Below are 20,808 nucleotides of genomic sequence, written 5' to 3'. Positions count from 1 at the left end.
GCGTCAGAGCTTTTGGGGATGTGAAGAACTTATTAATAGTGTGTTGTCAGGGTCTGTGTATCACCACAGCTTCTTTGAATGTTTAATTAAATATGACCTGTTAAATGAAAGACCACCTTTGTCTTTATACATATCAAAACTGACAAAAGATGTGGTGCTAAAAAGTGGTTGCATGCTGAGACCAAAATCGAAAACTATAATAAAGAATGAATATTTTGGCCTGTGAAAATAAAGTAAAAAGGCTTGTAAGGGAGATATTTTAGAATTGTATGCAACCCAGTAGATGTAATATATACTATGTAACCATATGGAGTTGGTAGATAATGCAGCAACTTCTACTGATTAAAAAAAAGCTGGGTACTTTAAGCTCATGTTGTTAGAATTTTAAGCTTATTATTTTTCTAGTCAGACCAGTAGCAATTGCACTGGTCTGACAAGATGTGTTGTAGATTTGTTTTCAGAAATTAATCAGGGATTCCTATTCTAGTTGGCTGGCAGCAGCTAAGTGTGTCCCACAGGAATAACTCTGACAGTAACATCTAAGTTGGGAAAATGGGTTTACTAACAAAATATCACCTAGATTTGACACCAAAGAAAAGCAGGGAGAAAAGATCAAATCCTAGTATTACTAGTACTAATAAAGGCATTGTTATCATATGTCAATACAGTACTGAAGTCATATTCTGCATTGATTTCATTGTAGGTAGTTTGTATCACCTGTGTATGCTTATAAGTTTAAAACCAAGCAATTCTGAAATAAGGTAGGAAGTGTTTTAGTTTAAAACCCTACGGTTAGCTCCAGAATGCATTGGATCAATTTCTTAATCAAAGAATGATATTATACTGGCTGTACTGAGTGAGTACACTCACCAACAAAACCTGTGTTGGTAAACTCTTAGGTTTTTGTCATTTTCAGTTTGGAAATGGTTCTTCCTAACTCAGTTAAAGACCTGTGTGGCTTTGACGTTGAACATTTCTGTAGTAAAGCATGTACTGACATATAAATGAAATTACTAATAAGTAAACAATTTAGCACATGAATACATTAGTGTATGATGGATGAGGATATATCGACAGAAAAAAACAACTTAAAATCATAGGGAGGCTATCATTTTTTAAGGCACTTATACAGTGAAAAATGTATATCAAAACATTATTATTACAGCTTAATAAGGTGAAGAAGGCAGGTTCAAAAATATCTGGTGTCTGAGAGTCCAGTTTGAAAGGCCATAAAGTAGCCTTGTTTTTCACATATGGTGTGTATTTCACACATGCTTTAGTGTATTAGAACTGCTCAGGCAAAAAAGGAATTGAAGTGTAAGTCCTCTATAAGTATGATCTACAGTGATTATACATAACGTGTATGCTTGCATATCAAATTTATTAGTTGTAATTTTATCTTTCCTTGATTTTTATTTAAACTTCCTTTTTCTTTTTTTTTTTTTTTTTTTTTTTTTTTTTAAATTGCTGCTATAGATTCTTCAGGGTCTTTCTGGTACCTTCCTTTCTGGAACTCTGAACTAAAAGACAAGCACAGTGGAGCTGCAGTTTCTGGCATCCACTGTTGCTATTGCTATCAGCTTGTTCACTCATCATGAGCCTCTTTCAGAGTTTGGGTACACCAATAAAGTTTAATAACATCATAAGATTGTTGTCTGGCAATGTTTGTATGTCTGAGATGTTCAAGTCAATGTTTAACTTTGTTTATTATCATTCTCTTTGTTTGTCTGTGCTCAGCTGTTTATCATTATTTTTAGGTTTTCCATGTGCCTTTGCAGTTAATTTCCTTGATATTTTACTCCTTTAATTTACATTTTTTCTTTGCACCATTATACCAGTGTGCATCTTCTAGCCTGATCACTTAAGTCTGAGAGAGATGTTATTTTTGAAATTCGGGAAGCTGATTCAATTTGATTAAAAAAGTACAGTTGAGCTTATTTTTCCATTGTTTACTACATCTCATACATTTTGCACAAGCCAATTTACTGTTGGACCATTTCAAATGCTACAAAAACATGTTGTCATTTATCTGTAATTTTTTTTTCATAATGTGTGCTTTTCTACTTGGGGCTCTCTCCTCTCTTAGTCGACTTCCTTCTATAAGCTTGATCCAAGTTGCCCTATCTCCCTGCCTATAACATCTCAAGTTTCTTCATCTCAGCTCTGTACTTGCAGACAGGTCTATATGCAAGATATTGCGCTGGAAATACTGTGGATGAAGGGACCCACAATTGAATCAGAAAATGGGACAAATTTCATTGTACCTCCTCTCCCCAAATTTATGGTAGGGAAATTTTGGTTTTAATAATTAAATTTTAGGTAAGTACAGAAAAACGTTTAGTTGGGAAGTGGTAGAAAAGTGCTTTTTTGAAATATATCAGCAAGTGCTCTCTAATGACTGTATTTTGAATACACTCGAGGCTGTAGAGTACTTTACCTCAAATGCCAATAAACAGGCTTCATAATTCTGCAGTCAGTTTCTGTGGGATGAAGGCATTCTGCAGAAAAAGAATTTTCAGGAGTTGATCAGCTACTGGTGAGAGATAGTTTAATAAGATAAGCCCCACCTATGACGATCGAAAGAAAACCTTATTCTCTCATTTTAAACTCAGCCAAGGTGTCTGTGTTGACAATCACAGTTCTGCTTGAGCCATGGAAGTTGAATAGGCTAGGAGGATCTTCTGACAATGAGTTACTGCTCTTTTCTCTCAGCCAACAATTTTTAAATAAAATTGTATTGCTCTGCTTTTGACAAAATGCTTTTGTCATAGTTGCATATTGAAACAAAATAACTTCAGTTATACAACTAATGATTTAAACTAACACTTAGTGTTATTTCACTGAACAGGAGAACTTCAGGAATAGGAGAGGTGGGAACTTGACCCATCAATTCGTTGTTGTGCAGTTTGGCTCGTGTTCAGCTGTGGAAGGTGGTATTTGAGCTCAGTACTAGTGTGGTGTTGGGGAACAAAAACCGAAATCAGGTTTGAATTCCATTCATCTTTCATTCAGGTCAACAAAGTCTTTCCAGCAGGATTTTTCATACTGTTTCTTTTATTCTAGTTTTAAATAAACAAAGGAGAGTGGCCTTACCCCTGCTGGGTTTCTTCTTTCCATGGGTACAATTTTTTCTCTAGTCATCTTGCTATTTTTTTACTTTTCCTAGGTTTTTACATCAGCTTTACTAAATCCCAGTAATCCCTTTTTTCCACTCCAGATAGTGGTTCTCCTTTACTGTCATTTAAACCTTTCAAACAGTTTTCTTTCAATAGTATTATTCTGTTTTTTTCTGGATTTTTTTTTTAAGCTGCGAGCATCTTTCTAGCTTAGCCAGATCATTCAGAAATGATCATAGAAAAATTGTCCTTTATTATTCTTCTTCTTCTCTTTATTAGTTACTAGTAATAGTAATAATGATAATAAAGTTTCATTATGCAGCATTAGCACCATCAGACATCCTATCAAGCTCTAGTTCGTGCTTAAAACTAACTAAAAGTCTTCAACAGCAGAAATGGGATCTAAAATTGAGGCTTCTTTTGACACTCCTGCTTCAGACCTTGTCAAAGCTGGGGTTAAAGAACAATTGCAGTGGTTCTGGTCTGGCACCTGATCTTCCTCCTGCTGCCTGAGCTCCTATCTGTTTAAAACACCTACTCTCTGCTGAGAGCACCTTTGCAAAGAGACTGCCTGGCCTGGCGAGACCTTCTGTATGGACCAGCTGCATGGAGGATACCACCCTTCCTGTGCAAGCCTTGAGTAACAATGATATGGGGGACTTGTGTGCTCTAAGGGTATGCTGCTTATCAGCAATGGATAACCACTACTGTGATGATTTAAACTGTAGAAATTACATCGGGAAGAATCAGTAGCCAGGACCGTGTTGAACTACCCTGTCTTTGTGGGAACCAAAATGTTAGGTTTTGAATAAAGTATACTGGTGTTTCTTCATGCAGTGAGGTATGAATAAGCTTTAAAGAGACTTCTGTTTGACCAAAGTAAAGCCTGACAGTTCTGTTGTTATTTCAAGAATATTTCTGGTAGACTGGATCAGGAAAGGATTTTTAATTGATTCTGTGGAAACTGCTCTTTGTTTTACTACTGATGGCATTATGAATATAGCTATTTTGCTGAAGACACAACAACAAAAAATTGTATCTATATTTAAGAACATTTTCTGGTTTAATGTATTAATTAATATTTTGTGTTCTAAATACCATGTTATTTAATATTACAGCATGTATCCTATTGAACCAGTAACACAGAATGAAGATAAGTGCCGTGTGAAGGAGCTTAGTCTAAATGATACTGGTTTTTCCCTAGTGTTTGCACTTTAAGAAAAATTGCAACAGAGTGTTTTTTGCTTGCACCTTACAGGCTCTAACCAGAGAGTTACAGCACAGCGTACAAGAGCTGAGAACAAAAATCAAACAGGCAAAAAAAATGGGAGAAGTGAGAGCATGCAAAAAGAGCCTTTCCCAAGAGTCTGTTCAGTTGGCAGCATCTATCCTTAATGTTTCAACAACTGATCTTGAGGAGATATTAGAAGTAGAAGACGATGAGGTAAGTTATTTTAAGGACTCTTCCATAGAAAGCAGCTAGATCAGAAGATACTGTATATTTGCATTCCTGAGGAAAAGGATTTCCAGGTAAAGACTGGAATTTTATTGTGCAGCATCCAGCACAAAAAGAACAGAATGGTTGGATTTAATTAAAAAGGTCGGGTTAGAGACTCATAAGGTGGCAAGACTTCAGGCATGCGTAAATAAAATATAAATATATTGTTTTGAGCATGTAGATTTAGAGACATTATTTGAAAATCCTTAGTACTTTCCTTTTTTGTGAGACTATTTGGCAAGGTTATACATCTTAAATAGACTTCTGCATTAATGAAAACAAAATTAGAATGTGTCTTGCTCTGCCAGATTGATTCCATTGATGCTTCCTTTCTTGAATTGTGATACCTATTAAAGGTATTTCTAGTAGACAGATGGTTTCTGGGGGAATCCATTGCCTTTTTTGGTTGGTTCTATCATACATTTTACTATGAAGTATTTGATAGTGTTTCATCAAATCACCCTCTATTAAATAGAGACACTAATAGGACTTCTTATCCAGTTTTGTTTAGGCCTGATCAAATAATACATGAGAAACCCTGTACACTAATAATAGTGTCTAGGAGTTGACCATGACTGGGCTGTAACTGTACTCTGGTGATGACAGGTTAAGCCTTATTGGAGCTTTATATTAACAGAATCACAAAAGAGAGTTTTCACATTGGTTAAGGAAAGGTGCATTGTATGTGTATGCACTGGTATGGATTACATTCATGAACACAAATAAAATGGACTGATTCCTGCCCTGTTTACTAACATTTATACACCCTTGTAAAGTGATTCACTTTGACAGAATTGTTCCATGCTTACCTCATTCTCAAAGTAATTTCTACACCCTGTATCTTTTGCAGTAATCACTGTTGTGAATGTATGTGTAAAACACAGAAACATACGTAACTATAAATAGAAAACAAATTTAAAATGCACGTGATGAATTTATACCACACATTTTAGATACATGTTCTATTTATCCGTGTGTAGACTCGGGAACCTTTACATTGAACTCGTAAAATTTACACATAGATCAAATGTACACCTGTATATTCATGTGAAAAGGACATGCTGTACACGTTTATAGGGGGACACACAGGCAAAGATAGGTTTATAAATTTAACAGAGCCCTCATACTTGGTGGATATGTTTCAGGTAACTAGTTTTGCAAGCATGAGTCACACTTCCACATGCTGTTTAGTCAATGTATACCCAGTTACACATTTCCTTTATTGCTCATTATTTTCTTCTCGGGTGGCATTGAAATATTGTGTCTTTGTAATATTTTTCTGTTTTTAGGAAACAGCAAAGGCAAAAATGGAATTTGAAAAAGATAAAGAGTGGCTGCAGTATATACAGAAACTTACTGAAGCACAGGTGCTAAATTTGCATCTTCCCTTGATGAATTATAACTTTCTACTCTGAGCAGCTAAGTGATTTTAGTTTGTAATTAATATAGTGCATTTGAAATTATATTGCCATTGATGGTCCCAAACTATACTGTGATAAGGCAATGTAAAATCCTTGTTCTGTAGCGTTTCCTTTTTATTTCTCTTAAAATAACAGTCACTGGATAAAACTGAAGAGATTTTAACCAAGGATTTGCGATAGCTAGCTTAGCAGCTGAAACCAGTGAAACAATGCTGGAGAAAAGCAGCACAGATCTTCGCAAATGTGTTAATTGCATTATTGAAACAGTGTGTAATGCTTGCTAGAGTGAAAAGGATCCATTCTCTCATGCCTCTTAGGAAGAAGACATTTTTTATTACGTGCCTTTAAAGTTAGTAGTTGATATGGACACCTGAGGAGTTCATGGGTTTCAGTGACCTTTTACTGTGGACCTGTTTCCAGTCAATGCATGTTTTCCTCATAGCCAGACAGCTGTTTATTATCGTGTCTTCTCGCATTCTCTACAATATTTTCTACTGAGACCTCGAGCAGCTTGTTAGTGGGAAGTAAATATTGATTTGGCATCCTGTCAATGCAGAAAGAATGAAAAAATTTCCACCAGAGGCCCCTCAAACATTTTCCTATCGACATTTTCTGGGCAGAGAGGAAAGCTGCATAGAGGATGACAAGGCTGAGACTAGCAGAAATCCCTGAGGGGTCCATTGAGACTGCCGCTGTGACCTGTGTTATACTTTTTCTTCTCTTTCAAGTCTTTTTTTTAATACACACAGAGTCTGCTGGGATGCTCCCCTCTTGTAAGTGATCAAGGGCAGTTTATTGGCAGGTGAGAGCCCTGCTTTTCTAGCCACAGTCAGCTTTTGTTTGGACATCACTGACAGCATACACTGACTCTTGAAACTTTTCCATTATATTTTAGTTGTCTCCTTTATTCAGATGATGGGTAGCTGATGTCTGAAAAGAAATAAACTTTGATTTATAAATCCAGTGTTCCTAATGCATATTCACTAGCATGTGTCCATTAGCAATGTAGTTCATTTCAGTTATGAATGTGAATGATTGAAAATATTTTGAAAGCCATTTCAAGGGAACATTCACATGCAGATTTATATATTTTCTCATTAATAGCTTTTGTGTCTAGATTGTGTCCTGTGGCCAGATTTTTAAGAAATTACAGTTTTTCCCTCTGTCATTATCAAAACTTACTACCATTAAGACTGTTTAATTGCTGCAGTGGAAGAGATGGAAATACCAGTTTGCTTTTACTGGCTTTGTCAGAAATACTGGCATTTTAATTTAACCTCATAGTATTACATGGCAGTCAGCAGTAAAAGCACAAATATTTCTATTCACTAAATTGCCTTAATTTTAAGAATTTTTAAAAAAATCTATAAATTTCAAGATTCTTTCCATATTATGGACTCAAAAATAGGAATCGGATTCATGGAATACGATGAAGAATTCTTATTCTGTTTTTTTGTTGTCATTCTTTGGTACATCGATAAAAAATCCTAAGCAGAATTTTATCACTGCTCTTTGTCTGATATACACAGGTAGCAAAAACCAGGGCACAGGGAGTGAGGGTGTTCTTGACTATGTAACCAACTACATTAGGACTGCAAATGTTAACTAAGAATAGAGGAGCTCATTGCTCTCAGCTGTATAAGTTTGTGTACAAGTTAATGGTGGTTTTCAGCAATTTTTGCTCCAATTTGTGGGGTTCCTCAGGAGGAGCTCTGAGGATAAAAGTAATTCTTGGCAAGCCAACCATCTTTAGAACTGCAAAGGGATTAGTGCTTCTTGGGAGCAGCCAGCTCTGCTTTCCATTTCTGTCTATGCTAAGTCACATGGATGGAAATTGCTGATTTCTTGGCCTCTATTTGGAAGCAGCTCACAGAAGAGCTCTATGCCCTTTAAAATGCGTAAGTCATATCTTGTAGAGAGTTTGGTTGTAGTTTCCTTTGGTCGGCATTGGTAACAATTTTGATCAGAAAACTAAAGCTCATGGTGAAATGAAGGCTTTGTGTCAGAACTTGGCTCATATCAGACTCCATGCGTAGTGTTTCAGGTTGGCAAACTGTACCGGTTTGCATCTTGAACAAAGATGCAGGCTTGCCCCTTTTCTATTATTCTGAGAAAATGTTCAGTTGAAAATTGCATCAGATCACTTAATATTGCAGTTTGATATAGTGTCTTTTTGTGCCATTGAGCCAGGACTTTGGAACATAATTGCCCAGCAGTATTGATTTAATTGCCTAGGTTTATTTGTGGACTCCTAATTATTGACTGGAGGTAAATTTAATGGGGAAACCTTTATGAACACTGGGAAACTGCTGCTGTTGCTGTTATACATAATGAACTGCATCATATCCCTTTAGATCATTCTTCAAGCTAATTTTATTCCACTGTGACAGTACGATAACATTTAAAATGTCATAGACATTTTATTTTTATTACTGACATATGCCATTTTACTGCTGCATTAGAATTTTGGGGGGGACTGAGGGAAGCACTAGTTGCTTTTTGCTGTCATTTCATAGATTCCCCTAAAGTGTAATGATAAAGGATCGCACACCTCTGTTTTATTCTTCATCTGTACCTTCATTTTCTGTACTCTTATGACTTGAAAAAGTCTAATTTCTGTCAGCTTTACAAGAATGTTAATATTTCAGTGATAAATATTTTTGCATTCCTGAGGCTCACAGACACCAGTCAGAGTTTGTGTTCTTATTTTATCAACTGCTATAGAAACACATGTGGAGAAACTACACCACTGCTAAGAAGCTTACAATTTGATAGAGACATCTCTGCATCAGGATATTATTATGTAAATCAGAATCATGTAATTGAAAAGTACAGTCATGTTCTGAATTCTACAGAGCTGGTAAAAATCACTTATTGTCTAAACCTATGTCTGGAATGGCCAAGTGTTTTTTCAGTTGCCTTTTTGTATTTGTACATTAACACCCAATGACTAGAGTGTTCTCACTAAAATATAAAAATTAAACATCTTAATAACTGACATTAGGATACAATGTAAAACGTCACTTACCTGTGAAGAACCTGTGTGTGTGGCGAGGCTTCACAGGAGCACATGCAGGTATCTGCTACCTGCACAGGGATGTCTGAGTAATGTATAGAGACATCATAGTGATTATGCATTAGTGATTGGGCATGGGAGAGAGAAGCTGGAAGAGGTATTGCTTTATAAACCATTGAGTTTTTACTGGTTTGTGGTATTTGGGAGAGGAGGGAACAAGTATGGTTATCTCAATATGTATGTGGGTTTACAGCTTGCATGGCAAATGATGAAGCTTCTATGTACTTTCTTCCTCACGTCTGGGTGTATATGTCTTACTAGTTGAACTTGACACAGGATAAGTAGCACTCTCTTTTTGTAATCACTTAAAAAACCTAACAAGCCACCAACCTTCTCTAGCTTTTTCCCGTCATAGGAATCTTACGTAGCTAAACCAAGGGAGTGACTTCTTTTCACATAACTTAAACAAGATTACTTGTACCACCCTAGACTTTCAATCACTGTGGCTGATTGTAAGGAACAGCATCTGGGAACAATCCATTAATAATTTTGTATGTGAGTACAGCATGTTAGCCCAATCTAGCTTACTGCCTGATGTCTCCAAGAACTATTTTTTAATAAAATACAAATCATCTGCCTAACTCTTCCAAGCATTGAAGCAAATGACAGCATTGATTTAGCATGTCCCTTATCAGATATACAGCGGCACTTGCCTTCCCTCCATCCTCATGTACTCCTTGAGATCTCACTTCTCACATAAGCAAAGGTGCCTAGTAACATCTTTCCCCACATGACCTCATTATGAATCTACAAATCATATTCCAATGGTGAAAACTTCCAGAAAAATTCCCTCCCCTCTGTTCTGTGGGCACTTTGTAGGTATAATCCATCTCCAGAACAGGTTTTGGAACTGTATATTCATTCTTCATCACTAGGGATCTTCCCCAACCCTTTTCTAGGATTTGCACTGGCTTCTAAATACAGATTTCCGCTGGTGTCATCTGGGAATGTGCACTAACAGCTACGGTTGTTTCCTTTCAAACTTCTTGGGTTGGAACTCACCTACTTTGCTTTCATTAGTCTCTCCAGCCTGTGTCTGTCTTCTTATTTGAACAGGTCTCTGTTCATTGCCTGTCTTCTGCTCACACGCACACATATGTATTCACCCATACACTAACACACCTGTGCACACTCGCCACTACCACCATCACCAGGTTTTTCAAGTACCTGCACATTAAAGAGCAGCACCACTGAACCATATCCTGGGGACCATTAACACTGATATCAGACCATCAGAAAATAACCATGGTTTTCTTGTCATTATGAGAATAAGAGCTCAGTCTTGTGCATTGACAATCCATTATGGTACAAGTCGATGTTTTATCTCATACACACAAACAAAACCACATTACATCACTTGTCTTGGACTCAAAACAGGGAGAGATTGGCTTGATTACTCAGGATAAGAGTACAGACAGGCACATTATATAACCATGTATATACAGCCATCACAAAGTAGAATGGAAAAAGAACAATAGTGAAGCATTTGTCTAATTATTTTTTTTTAAACTTTGACTTTTAGGTCATAGTGAAATTAGGAGGGTTTGGTAATTATAATCTGAGTTTCTTCCATTTTATTTCAGGTTGTTCTTTGTGGTTTACTTAATTCCATTTGAGGCAGCTCTGCAGTGTGTTTAGATGGCTTTGTTGGGCGGATTTATTATACTGATGATCCTTATGGGGAGATGTAAAACAGGTGTAACCACTAATTTGTGTATTCCAGAAATTAGATCCTTTTATTTTTATATTAACACATTTTAGACTTTGTGAAGCAGAGGCCAAGTAACGCTGTACTCTGTGAATGGAGATGCTGTGTCTCATTAGAATAACAAAATTGCCTTGCATTCATTATAAGTCTTTTCACTGGCAGATCAGTGTATATTTATGTGCTTGTGCTGAGTGAGACTTAGTCATGTAAGGTTGATATATATTACTAGTTTATTTTTTACAGAAGGGATCTCCAAAAGAAGTATACTCAAGGTCAGAATAAATAGGTGAGAGAAATAGAAGTAACTGTCAGCATTCCTGACTTTAGGATCATAATTACTTTACAGTTATCCATACACCAAGATATCTGTCTGATAAATTGTGTAAGAAATATGCCATTTCATTCATATGGCTTTCTAGTATCAAAGAAGAAATCTGTAATTCTTGTAAAGATAAAGAAATAAAAATCTTTAAAGCCACATGTAGTTTGTGCTCTCAAATGTTTGGAATTTATACAAATTAATTAAATACTACTTCTCTTAAACCCTATCATAATGTACTGATTTAGGATCGCTATTATTGTTAATGCATAGTGTCCAGATAAATTGGTTGTGGCACAGATAACTGGAAAACATTTGAAGGAAGTGTCATTCTGTATTAAAATATATACTTATCTGTGGTATAAACAAGCTTTCACTCCTTAGGTGTGCACTTAGCACTTACTGAATTCCCAAAGCCTTTCCCAAGCATATGGCAGGTTTGGAAGCTGGGATGAATACTTTGGAGTCAAGACATTTTCAACAATTGTGAAGTTCTGGAGAGAAGTGTAGAGGGAAGCTTCCCAGGATAGTTACAGAGCCTTCATTAAAAGTAAATCTGACAGGCTTCTGTTAAAGATGAAGACTGTAGAGATCTTCTAGTTCTGGGTGTCAGTATAGAAAGAAAACCAGATAAAAACATACAGCACTTTCTCTGCTGCATACCAACAGAAGTTGAAAGAATGACATAATATTCAACTTTCAAATGCTCTTGATTTAAATTAATGATTTAAATGGAAAGAGTTCTTGAAAGATCACTTTGCTATGACATGGAAGCCACAGTGAGTAGTAAGCAGCAAGTAAAATGTAGCTAGAATGATATGAGCCAGAGACATCAATTAGAAACCATTCATCTTAGGCACAACATTAAGAAGGTGAAACGTATCAGAAATGAATGTAGTTCAAGCTAGGCAAGAAGAATTAAGAGACTTTGAGGTAACAGTATACTGTTCTCATAAAAAACATATTTCGACAAGGAGGGAGAGCAATTAGAATGAGTAGGATGCTGGAGTCAGTGTTTTTAAAGCCCAGTAGCAAGTAAGTGTCACAGAATTTCAGCTTAAGATTATGTCTTATATTACTCTGAACAGATTTTTGCTCAGTGAATTGGATCCCTTTATTGGCCAAAAAGTCATCACACTAGTGTACAGGAGAAGGCTGACAGATGTAGATGACTAATAGAAAATTCTTGCCATAGACAGGAGTTATTTATGACAGATGGAGAAAACGTCTGGCCAGCAAGTACCAGCCCTTCAAAACCCTCTTTGTTGTAGAATAAGGAAATAATGCATATTATCATCCTTTTTCTGTAAGTGCAAAGTGACTGTTGAGCAACATGTAGGATTGCCATTGCAGTCACCTAATGATAGATGCTTGCTATTAACAAGATTTTCCTTGCTACATTTTTTTTTTCTGACATGTTAGTGATTATAAGTATCAGTATATAGATTCATATCTGTATATCAGTTCAGACATTATACCAGCATTTGTATTTGATGTACTTTTACATCTGGGGGGTTTTGTTTGTTTGTTTTATGTTTTTTTGTTTCATGTATCTAGGAAACAGGCAGTACTCCATCTGGTATAAGTAGCATACAATTTTTAAGTTGGAATATAGAAGTGAAAAAATAAAATCAGAGCAATGATACTCGAGTGTGGAACTAGAGAGTGGTTCTAGACATAAAAGTGTTGCCTTGAACTACAGTTGTTAAAAGCAGAGGTGACTGGCCTGCCTAACCAACTCCTGTATTTTACCTAGTTTATTTCTTGTGGCCTTATTAAAGTAAAATTATCTCTCCTTCTGATATGATCATCAGCTGTTACTTTTGGTGTGGGAGTGACGCCTCGGTCACCAGTGGTCTCACCAGCAGTTCAAGAAAGCTGACAGAGCTCTGTGAAGCTGACAGAGATTTGCCAAGGGTGAACGAAAACTGTTCTGCTCTCCTCTGGCACAGCACCGACCACTCTGGGTGGAGCTGCAATGCCTAGTGTTTTGTACCACCTCCAAAAGTACCTCCCAGCATACAGCACACTGATGCACCAAGACTGTGAAAGAAAACCTCTTTAAGTATTAAAGCAATGACACTGAAAAATATAACAAATCTATCTTAGAAGACCGATTGTGCAAATACATCCTTTATATCAGAGCAGATATTAAAGAGGCTTTCACTTTTCTCTAAATATGTACATACATTTTTTTGGTACTGTGTTTTAGAGGAGCAGATGTTTGTGTCGTATCCCAATCGATGCAATTGGAACTTTTGGGCTTTGGGGTTTTGTTTTGCTTTGGGTTTTTTTATTTACAAGTTTTCACATGTGAGTCTAAGGAAGTTGCCACAGTATTGAGAGCTGTACTGGTAGTTCTGTCTGATCCTCCTGAGAGTAGTGAACATACACTACCATTTGTGCATGCCCTAGAGATGACTGTAACCTTTTATTGATCAGCTGATTGAAGATAAATGACAGAGATGCTGGTACTGCAGTTTACATCATTAACATGGTCAGTAAAGCATGAATTGTTCAATAAGGCGTTTATCTTTTTTCATTTTACTCTGTTCTTTTATCATTTTTATGATAGAGAGCAAATTTTCAGACACTAACCAGGCAGGTGAACTTTAAAGATCAGACATGCACGTGTGTGGTAGTTGTCAGAACTAAGATAAATCTAATGGTTTAAAGATATTTAATAAATGTTTTTCACATGAAGAAAATAAAGTTAAATGATCATTTTTCTTACTATGTTTCTTTTTCAGTTTCCTTTTGCCTCATACTTAATGGATGCCATACTGGAAAAATTAAATGAGAAGAAGAAACTGGTAGAAGAATACAATTCTCTCATGAAACATACTGTATGATATTGCTAAGACCTCTTTTGGCAAAGTGTGACTAAAATATGCGTGCTGTTCCCTCATGTCTTTTCACACAAAGAGCTGTCAATATGCATGTTCAATACATAAGTAGAAACTGTGAACTAATTGTTGAACAAGAGGAATTAATTACGTTCCTATTTAGAAAAGAGTGTGGAGTTTGATTCCTGAAGACAAAAATTGCTGCAAATCAATGCAAAGTTAAATATTATTTTCCTTTAAATGCATTAGCAGGGAACACCAGTGGAGGCTTTGTAGAGAAAGTATGGTTTTGATACAACCAATACACATCTGTACAATTCAGAAAGTACAAAAAGCAGCTAAGTAACTCCTGGTTGTACTAGTCAGAGCAGTAGAAGTAGGATTTACAAAGGAACTGGGAGTATCATTGGGATTTTGAATACCTAATCTCTTTTAGCTTCTTTGTAAATCCAGCTTTATGATACATGCTACATAAAATGATATGCTCTCTTTTTGTTGGAAAAAATGAGAAAATGAATGACTGTAGAAATAGAGTATTCAATGTAGATTAATACTCCTGAGAAAAGCTGTATTTTCTTCCGAGTTGGAGTGTGTTGTGTACAATGTATTTAGTTGTATTTAAAAAATTCAGTACAATAAATTTATTTCCACTGTGGGGTTTTTTTTCACTAGTAGTCCCAGTTCTTTCTCAGCTAAGAGCAAGCTGCAAGCCCTCACTTTCCTTGGGAAAATGGTATAGAGTTTTAGTCATTACTACCAAGATTTATCTGGCAGTACTAACAAATAATTGCTCTTTCTTCATATCCTTGATCTTAAGAGTTTGTATTCCTCCGGACCAACCCACCTGAAAAAAAAATGAAAGACCCAGGTTTCTGAATTCATGTGGTAATAACATTTAACTCATATATGACTCTTCACCTATGGATATCAAGTTGTTTTACAACAGATATCATTATCTTTATTTGTATTGGGTGAGGAATCAGAAGCAAGATCTGTTTCACCTAAGATCGCTCAAAAGAAGCATGAAACAGAAAAGTTTTGTGCATGTCAGTCCAGTGCTTTTCCTAGGATGTCACCATGCTTCTTTTAATTTATGGAGTTCATTAATTGGTGTCTCTAAGGAAAGGATGAGGAAGGGAAGACATTCACTAAACTTCTACACCTGATGACAACAGGGGCTTGAGCTAATTTTTATTGGAATTACTGAAAATCATGCAAACATATTCCACCTGCAGCTGTAAACTAAGACCTGGAACTAGCCCTATATAAAAAAAGAAACACATCTTTAGGAATGGTTGAATACCACTTTTTCCAAAGCAAGAAACAGGGGACATCATATGAAACTATGAGGCGACATATTCAAAGCAAGCAAAAGGAAAACACTCCCATGCAAAGGGAGTTGAGCTATGGAACTATTTGCCTCAGGGTTTTCCTGAAGCTAAAAATTTACGTGGGCTCCAATGCCAATAAAATTATGCTAATAAAAATTACAGAAGATAAATCCATCAAAATACATGGAAACCGTGTTCATAGGATTTTCAGTAATTCTAGCAAAATGTATTTTAAAATAATTTCAACATAACATCTATTGCTGGGCAGTGGACAGAACTTCATAAGGCCAAATATCTGTGAAAATTAGCCCTGTTGTCTTCATTTCCATGGTCTGCAAGACCTGCTGGTGCAAGTCTGATCTTAGCGCTTGCTGATCTTTCCTCTTAGTGAAAGAGCAGGGAACATCGGCTAATTCACATGGAAACCAAAGAACTTTTGAGACAGTTTCCCAGACTAGTACCTTCTTTTTGTAACTTAAACTTCTTGCTTTACTGGCCTTGCAAATTTCTGTATCTCCTGGGCACTTGGATATGGAGAGAGCTCTTTTCTTGGACCAAGAGTAAACAAGAGCGGTGAATGCTGCAGAACCAAATTATTATTCACTTCATCTGAAGAGAGAGAGAGAGAGCGTGCAAAACAAAATCCTTAAACCCAGGTGGAGCCAGAATTATCACCATTTTTTTCAAGGAATGGAAAATACAGCAAGTGCTATTTATTTGCAGCCGTTTCTTTTGTGCATCATGTCACAAGAGACCCAAAACTGCTCTACAAAGAAAATTAATTCTCCATAAATCTCTGTGGCATAGGCCTTAAGGGTGGAATTCATTTTCTCCCTCTTCTCAAAATTAGGGTCAATAAACCTGATAAGCTTTCTTGGCTAAAACATCACATTTGGACTCTACCAAAACAAGTTCTGCAGGATGTACCTCAGTACAGATACATCTCCTCGTTTCCTTCATCCAAGTCTTCTGCAATTGTCTGCCACTTCTTTGATGAGACTTTAACTCCTTGAAGTAAATGTTCACTCGCTAACAAGTGAGCCTGCAGGGCTGCCTTCAGCGCTCGTGCTCCGTGGAAGAGGCAGGTGACGGCTCACTGGGAAAATGAGCGAGTCACTGATGGCAGCAGCATAGCACTTTGATCAAGCGAACAACAAGCTGGCTATGTGGGGGCTGCATATACCCTTCCAATGAAGAAAAAAACTTCCTTACTTGGTCCAACAAAAAGCCTTTAGGAAAGATCACTGAAAAGACTTTTGACCTATCTTGTTGTCACAGGCAACAAAACAGCTTAGTGTAGGGGAATTTCCATCAAATTAGTTTATTGGCAATTAACAAGCTTTTATGTACCGATTCTGGTATTGAGAAAGCAAACAAATACACATGTACTTAGGACAGTCTCGGACCTGGTCCCACACAGGTCACCTGCTGCTGCCACCAACACCTGCCAGCTGGGCCGTAAATGGATGCTCTGTCCCTCCTGCTGGTGTGTTAACCTGGAAGCCTTACCGCTAAACAAACTTTAAGGAAAGGTCTCCAGTTTATACAGAGGAAGCACGTGGTTAAGTACTTGATGTAAAGGTTGGAAAGAAAACTAACTAAAAATTTGCAGTTTATGCATTATTTTAGCTACCTTAGTGATGCATGGCATCGCATCCCTAATTGCTGCTTCAGGATTTTGAGTGGGGTAGCAGTCTTTGGCATGGCCTAGCAAGGAGTCCTCGGAGAGCTGCTCTGGAGACCTGGCTGCTTTCTTTGGTCGTAGCTGTTAAGGCTTGTTAATCCAGTAGCAGATTGAAATGAATTCTCAAAATAAATCATGGCTGCTATAGTGTTGGTTTTTCAGTTTCTAAATTTAGAATTACAAAATGCAGTCCATTTTTACCATTCCTGCCTTTCTGCTCAGGGAAGCTGGTGCACACATGCCTTGTGAGCCATCAAAAATGCAAAATGAATGGTAGCCAGGTCTGTTTCATCAGTTCCTCAAGCAGCCTGTTTCTTTTTCTCTCTAATGCAGATGTGGAGAGCAGCTGAAGAAATTCTCACTACATTTTCTTTGCTACACCAACTTGTCCTTCTGATGCAGAGAGTATTAAGTTAAATTGTGTATTTTAAGCAATGTTTTTTTAAAACCCTATCTATCCCCAGCACTAATATCTTGTTCCTTTGGCCCCTCTGAAATATAAAAAGAAAACATTTTGAAAGTGGGAGCGTGCAGACTAAGGGATGTCTCCCCTTGGATTCTGGTGTATTTGGTGTTTCTTTAATGGCATTTATCACTTTCTTGGGTCAGTGGTGTGTCCTTTATCTCACCAATCAGCTCCCAGCTTCCAAGAGCATCAAACTGGGGGACCAAGGCTCAGATTATAATTTACTGTCTCAGTTGTGCAAGTCAAAATGCTGGATCAGCCCACTTGGATCTAGACTCAGCCTAGAGCCTGGGAGCTCAATGTCTGCCTCGCTGTGCTTCAGGGGCACCTTCCTTATGGGAGAGACGGGCCCTGGGCATCGGTGACATGGCTTGAGTGCTGGCCTCTAACCTCCAACACCTGCCTATAGACAGTGCCACAGCACCCATTGCAGCAAGACATGGGTTGCTGTAGCAAACCAGTATAGGCAGCAGTCATGACCCCAGTCTTTAAAGACCATAGGACACCAGTCATCTGCTTATGAAATTCAACAGTAACTTTATCTGTTCCTCTTTGTACATTGTGCCAAACAGGGTATTTTGAGTCACCAGGGAAGACGTTGCCAGCGAAAGAACACATGCATTGATTGTCAGTACCAGGTTATCCCTATAAAAGCCTCTGGAGTGACAGGGCTGGGATGGGAGGAGGGGGGATTATCACTTGAGAGAAAACCAGTGTCTCTGCTGAATACTTCATTACTCCCCCAAAATCATCAGGCCTATTCTGGCAAAGATTTTCATCCTTCTTACCTTTTAAATGGTGGTAGGTACAGTCTAGGTTTTTAGTACAGTTTTTAAGGGTGAAAATGGAACCTAAGTACCCTAATGAGAAAAGAAGGGGGAAAAAACCCTAAGCCATAAATTAGATTTTATGACAAAGAGGAAGAAATAAAAGAACTGTAAGTACTTCACAGGTGCTCCTGAAATTATAGCACTGCTAGTCTTTCTGCAGACTTTGCTGGAAAGGTTGCCAAATACCTTTGAATAGGTTTCTTAATTTTTTTAAATATATTTCCAGTCAACATTTCTCATTTGGTGTAAACAAATGAAAATGGAAGTATCAGCATTTTTCAGTGAAAAAATTTTCATCTGAGATATTTTTGTAAGGAGAATAAAAAGGCTGATATTCCCAAGAAAACACATTTTTACCTTTCTCTGTCACAAATGTTGAATTCTGTCTCTACAATGAACATATTTGTTTGTACTGCTTATTTAATCTTTGCTCCACCAGAGGATGAGGAGAGGGCTGCTGAAACAATGTTTCTTACTCTAAAAGGACTAAAAGTACTTATCTTGATTATGTTTTATGAGTATTTAAAAAAAAATCCCTTTTCGCTGGAACCAGGCTCAGCTCACACATGCATGTTACAAATTTAGCGAAGAACTGATTCGGTTTTGGAGAGAAGTATCGGCTCGACACTTTCAGGATAATATTGCCAACAAAGCTAAACATAAAAGATATTAAAGGCAGTGCTGTTTTGAACTAACTGTAGCCACGAGTAGCCAGGAAAATCCACTTAATCTGTTTTTCTTTATTAACGCAGCGGTTTTGTGTCCTGGTGCTTCCTGATATGGCCTCTAGATGGCAAACTTTCACAAAAAATGGGTGCGGAGCCGGCTGCGGACGGCAGCCGGTGCGGGGTTCCCCTGCGCAGCCTGCCCGGGACCTCTGATTCCTGCAAGCTCCGAAATACTGTGTCGGACAGACCTGTTATTCGGCAGCGATGGCTGGTATCTCAACACGTGAAATAAACATATTGGCTCTTTACAGCCAGTAAGTACAGTGTCACACGGGTGAGTCCCTAAAATATAACGACTTTTATGTATACGTATACAAAGACATGTGTGTCTGTGTATGTGTGCACACAAGCTTCAGAGTTGTGCAGAGCTTCTAAGTGGTTTAATGTACTAACCCTTTCAAAAATCTTCATTATGTACTCTAAAATGTCAAAATTAAAGTCTGAGCATCTGTCAATAGTGACTTCTCACACTGTGTTTCTGTAGTGCCATCTGTTTAACCCACACGAATCCTATTTTACCTTAGTAGGAATCAAATACATGAGTCTTCCAAGATGTAGATCTCTTATTACAAATGAGATCCATCTGCTTCCGTCCTGAGGATTCTCCGTTAGAGAAGGCGCTGTGTGTATCTCCCTATGTGCCACAGCACTTTGAATAATCCAGTTATCTTCTGGGGTGCAATTCTTAAGGTTAGGTATTCTTTACATGAATGAGTCTCTGGCTGATAATTGTAGTTATATGATATGACCTAATGATCACAATAAAGAGGAGTTCAGGGAGAAACTGAAAACATTTCAGTGTTCACGTAGCCATCATACAGTGTCTCACTCTTTGTACTCTTGGAAAAGAAGAAACCTATTTACACCATTACTTTTTTTTCTGTAGTTCTTTCAAGTAAGATACACTACATTCAGTAGAATAAAATATTATTCTACGTCTACAAGTCCTTGAACCCACTTCATTTACTTCCATGCTTTACTTTGTTTCATTATGCACTATTCTCATACATAAAATAAGGGTCTATTTTTGAGATTTCCTGATTTGAGATTTGAGAACTCCCAGGGTATCTCATACATAAAATAAGGGTCTATTTTTGAGATTTCCTGATTTGAGATTTGAGAACTCCCAGGGTATAATTATTTGAAATTTATTTTGGTATAATGAATGATTGAGAGAGCTGGGAACACTCCCTGACTTCTGCTGTAATCACGTATTTATAAATCAATTCAGTTGTATTGCTAGCTCTGTTAAGTTTTTGTTGTTATCTTCAGGAATGCAGAGAGCGCTAATTTCAGTAGTTGTGTGCCATTATACACGAGTTTTTGCATCGCCACTGGATTGCTTTTTGTGATTAAAACTGGATATGAACTAGTATGTGAAAGGAATATGACTCCAAACGGGTCCAGAGCCAGATAAACAAAGGGTCCAGCTTGTTAAGGATATTGGCTCGATATCTTGAGTTTTTTAGGTCAAGATAACAACCTTTCTGTGATAAGTGGATTAATATTTACATCTTGCTCAGCTATGTAAAAGTCCAGCTTTCTGTGAGGGCTATTTTACAGCATGTTTAACTGGCTGGGGAAATTTAAGGCTCACATCTTTGTGAAAGAATGAGCTTACCAGACGGAACAGCCTATTCTGATATCTATATCAGATGCTATAGAGAAGAGGTTCAAGTGACTCCAACCTATTGCAGAGCACAGATTTGACATCTTCCTGAAACAGGGTAACTGCTTTCGTAAAGGAATCACACATCATTATCTGTAATTCAACCAATCCTAGAT

The 20,808-nt window shown here is 37.3% G+C and overlaps 1 protein-coding gene across 1 annotated transcript in view; it reads left to right on the top strand.

The window, feature by feature from the left end:
- CNTLN (centlein) overlaps nucleotides 1-14,607 on the top strand; it is a 198,432-nt gene extending 183,825 nt beyond the window's left edge. The window contains exons 24-26 of the mRNA XM_049794315.1: nucleotides 4,375-4,560; nucleotides 5,904-5,981; nucleotides 13,889-14,607. Of these exons, the coding sequence (XP_049650272.1) occupies nucleotides 4,375-4,560; nucleotides 5,904-5,981; nucleotides 13,889-13,990 (366 nt within the window). The 3' untranslated portion in view covers nucleotides 13,991-14,607. The remainder of the gene's footprint in view (nucleotides 1-4,374; nucleotides 4,561-5,903; nucleotides 5,982-13,888) is intronic.
- The last annotated feature ends 6,201 nt before the right edge of the window (nucleotides 14,608-20,808 follow it).

Source organism: Accipiter gentilis, chromosome Z (assembly GCF_929443795.1).
Source record: "Accipiter gentilis chromosome Z, bAccGen1.1, whole genome shotgun sequence".
Classification (NCBI taxonomy): Eukaryota; Metazoa; Chordata; class Aves; order Accipitriformes; family Accipitridae; genus Astur; species Astur gentilis.
The sequence above is the reverse complement of the archived record's forward strand: the minus strand, read 5'-3'. Positions and strand labels throughout refer to the sequence as shown.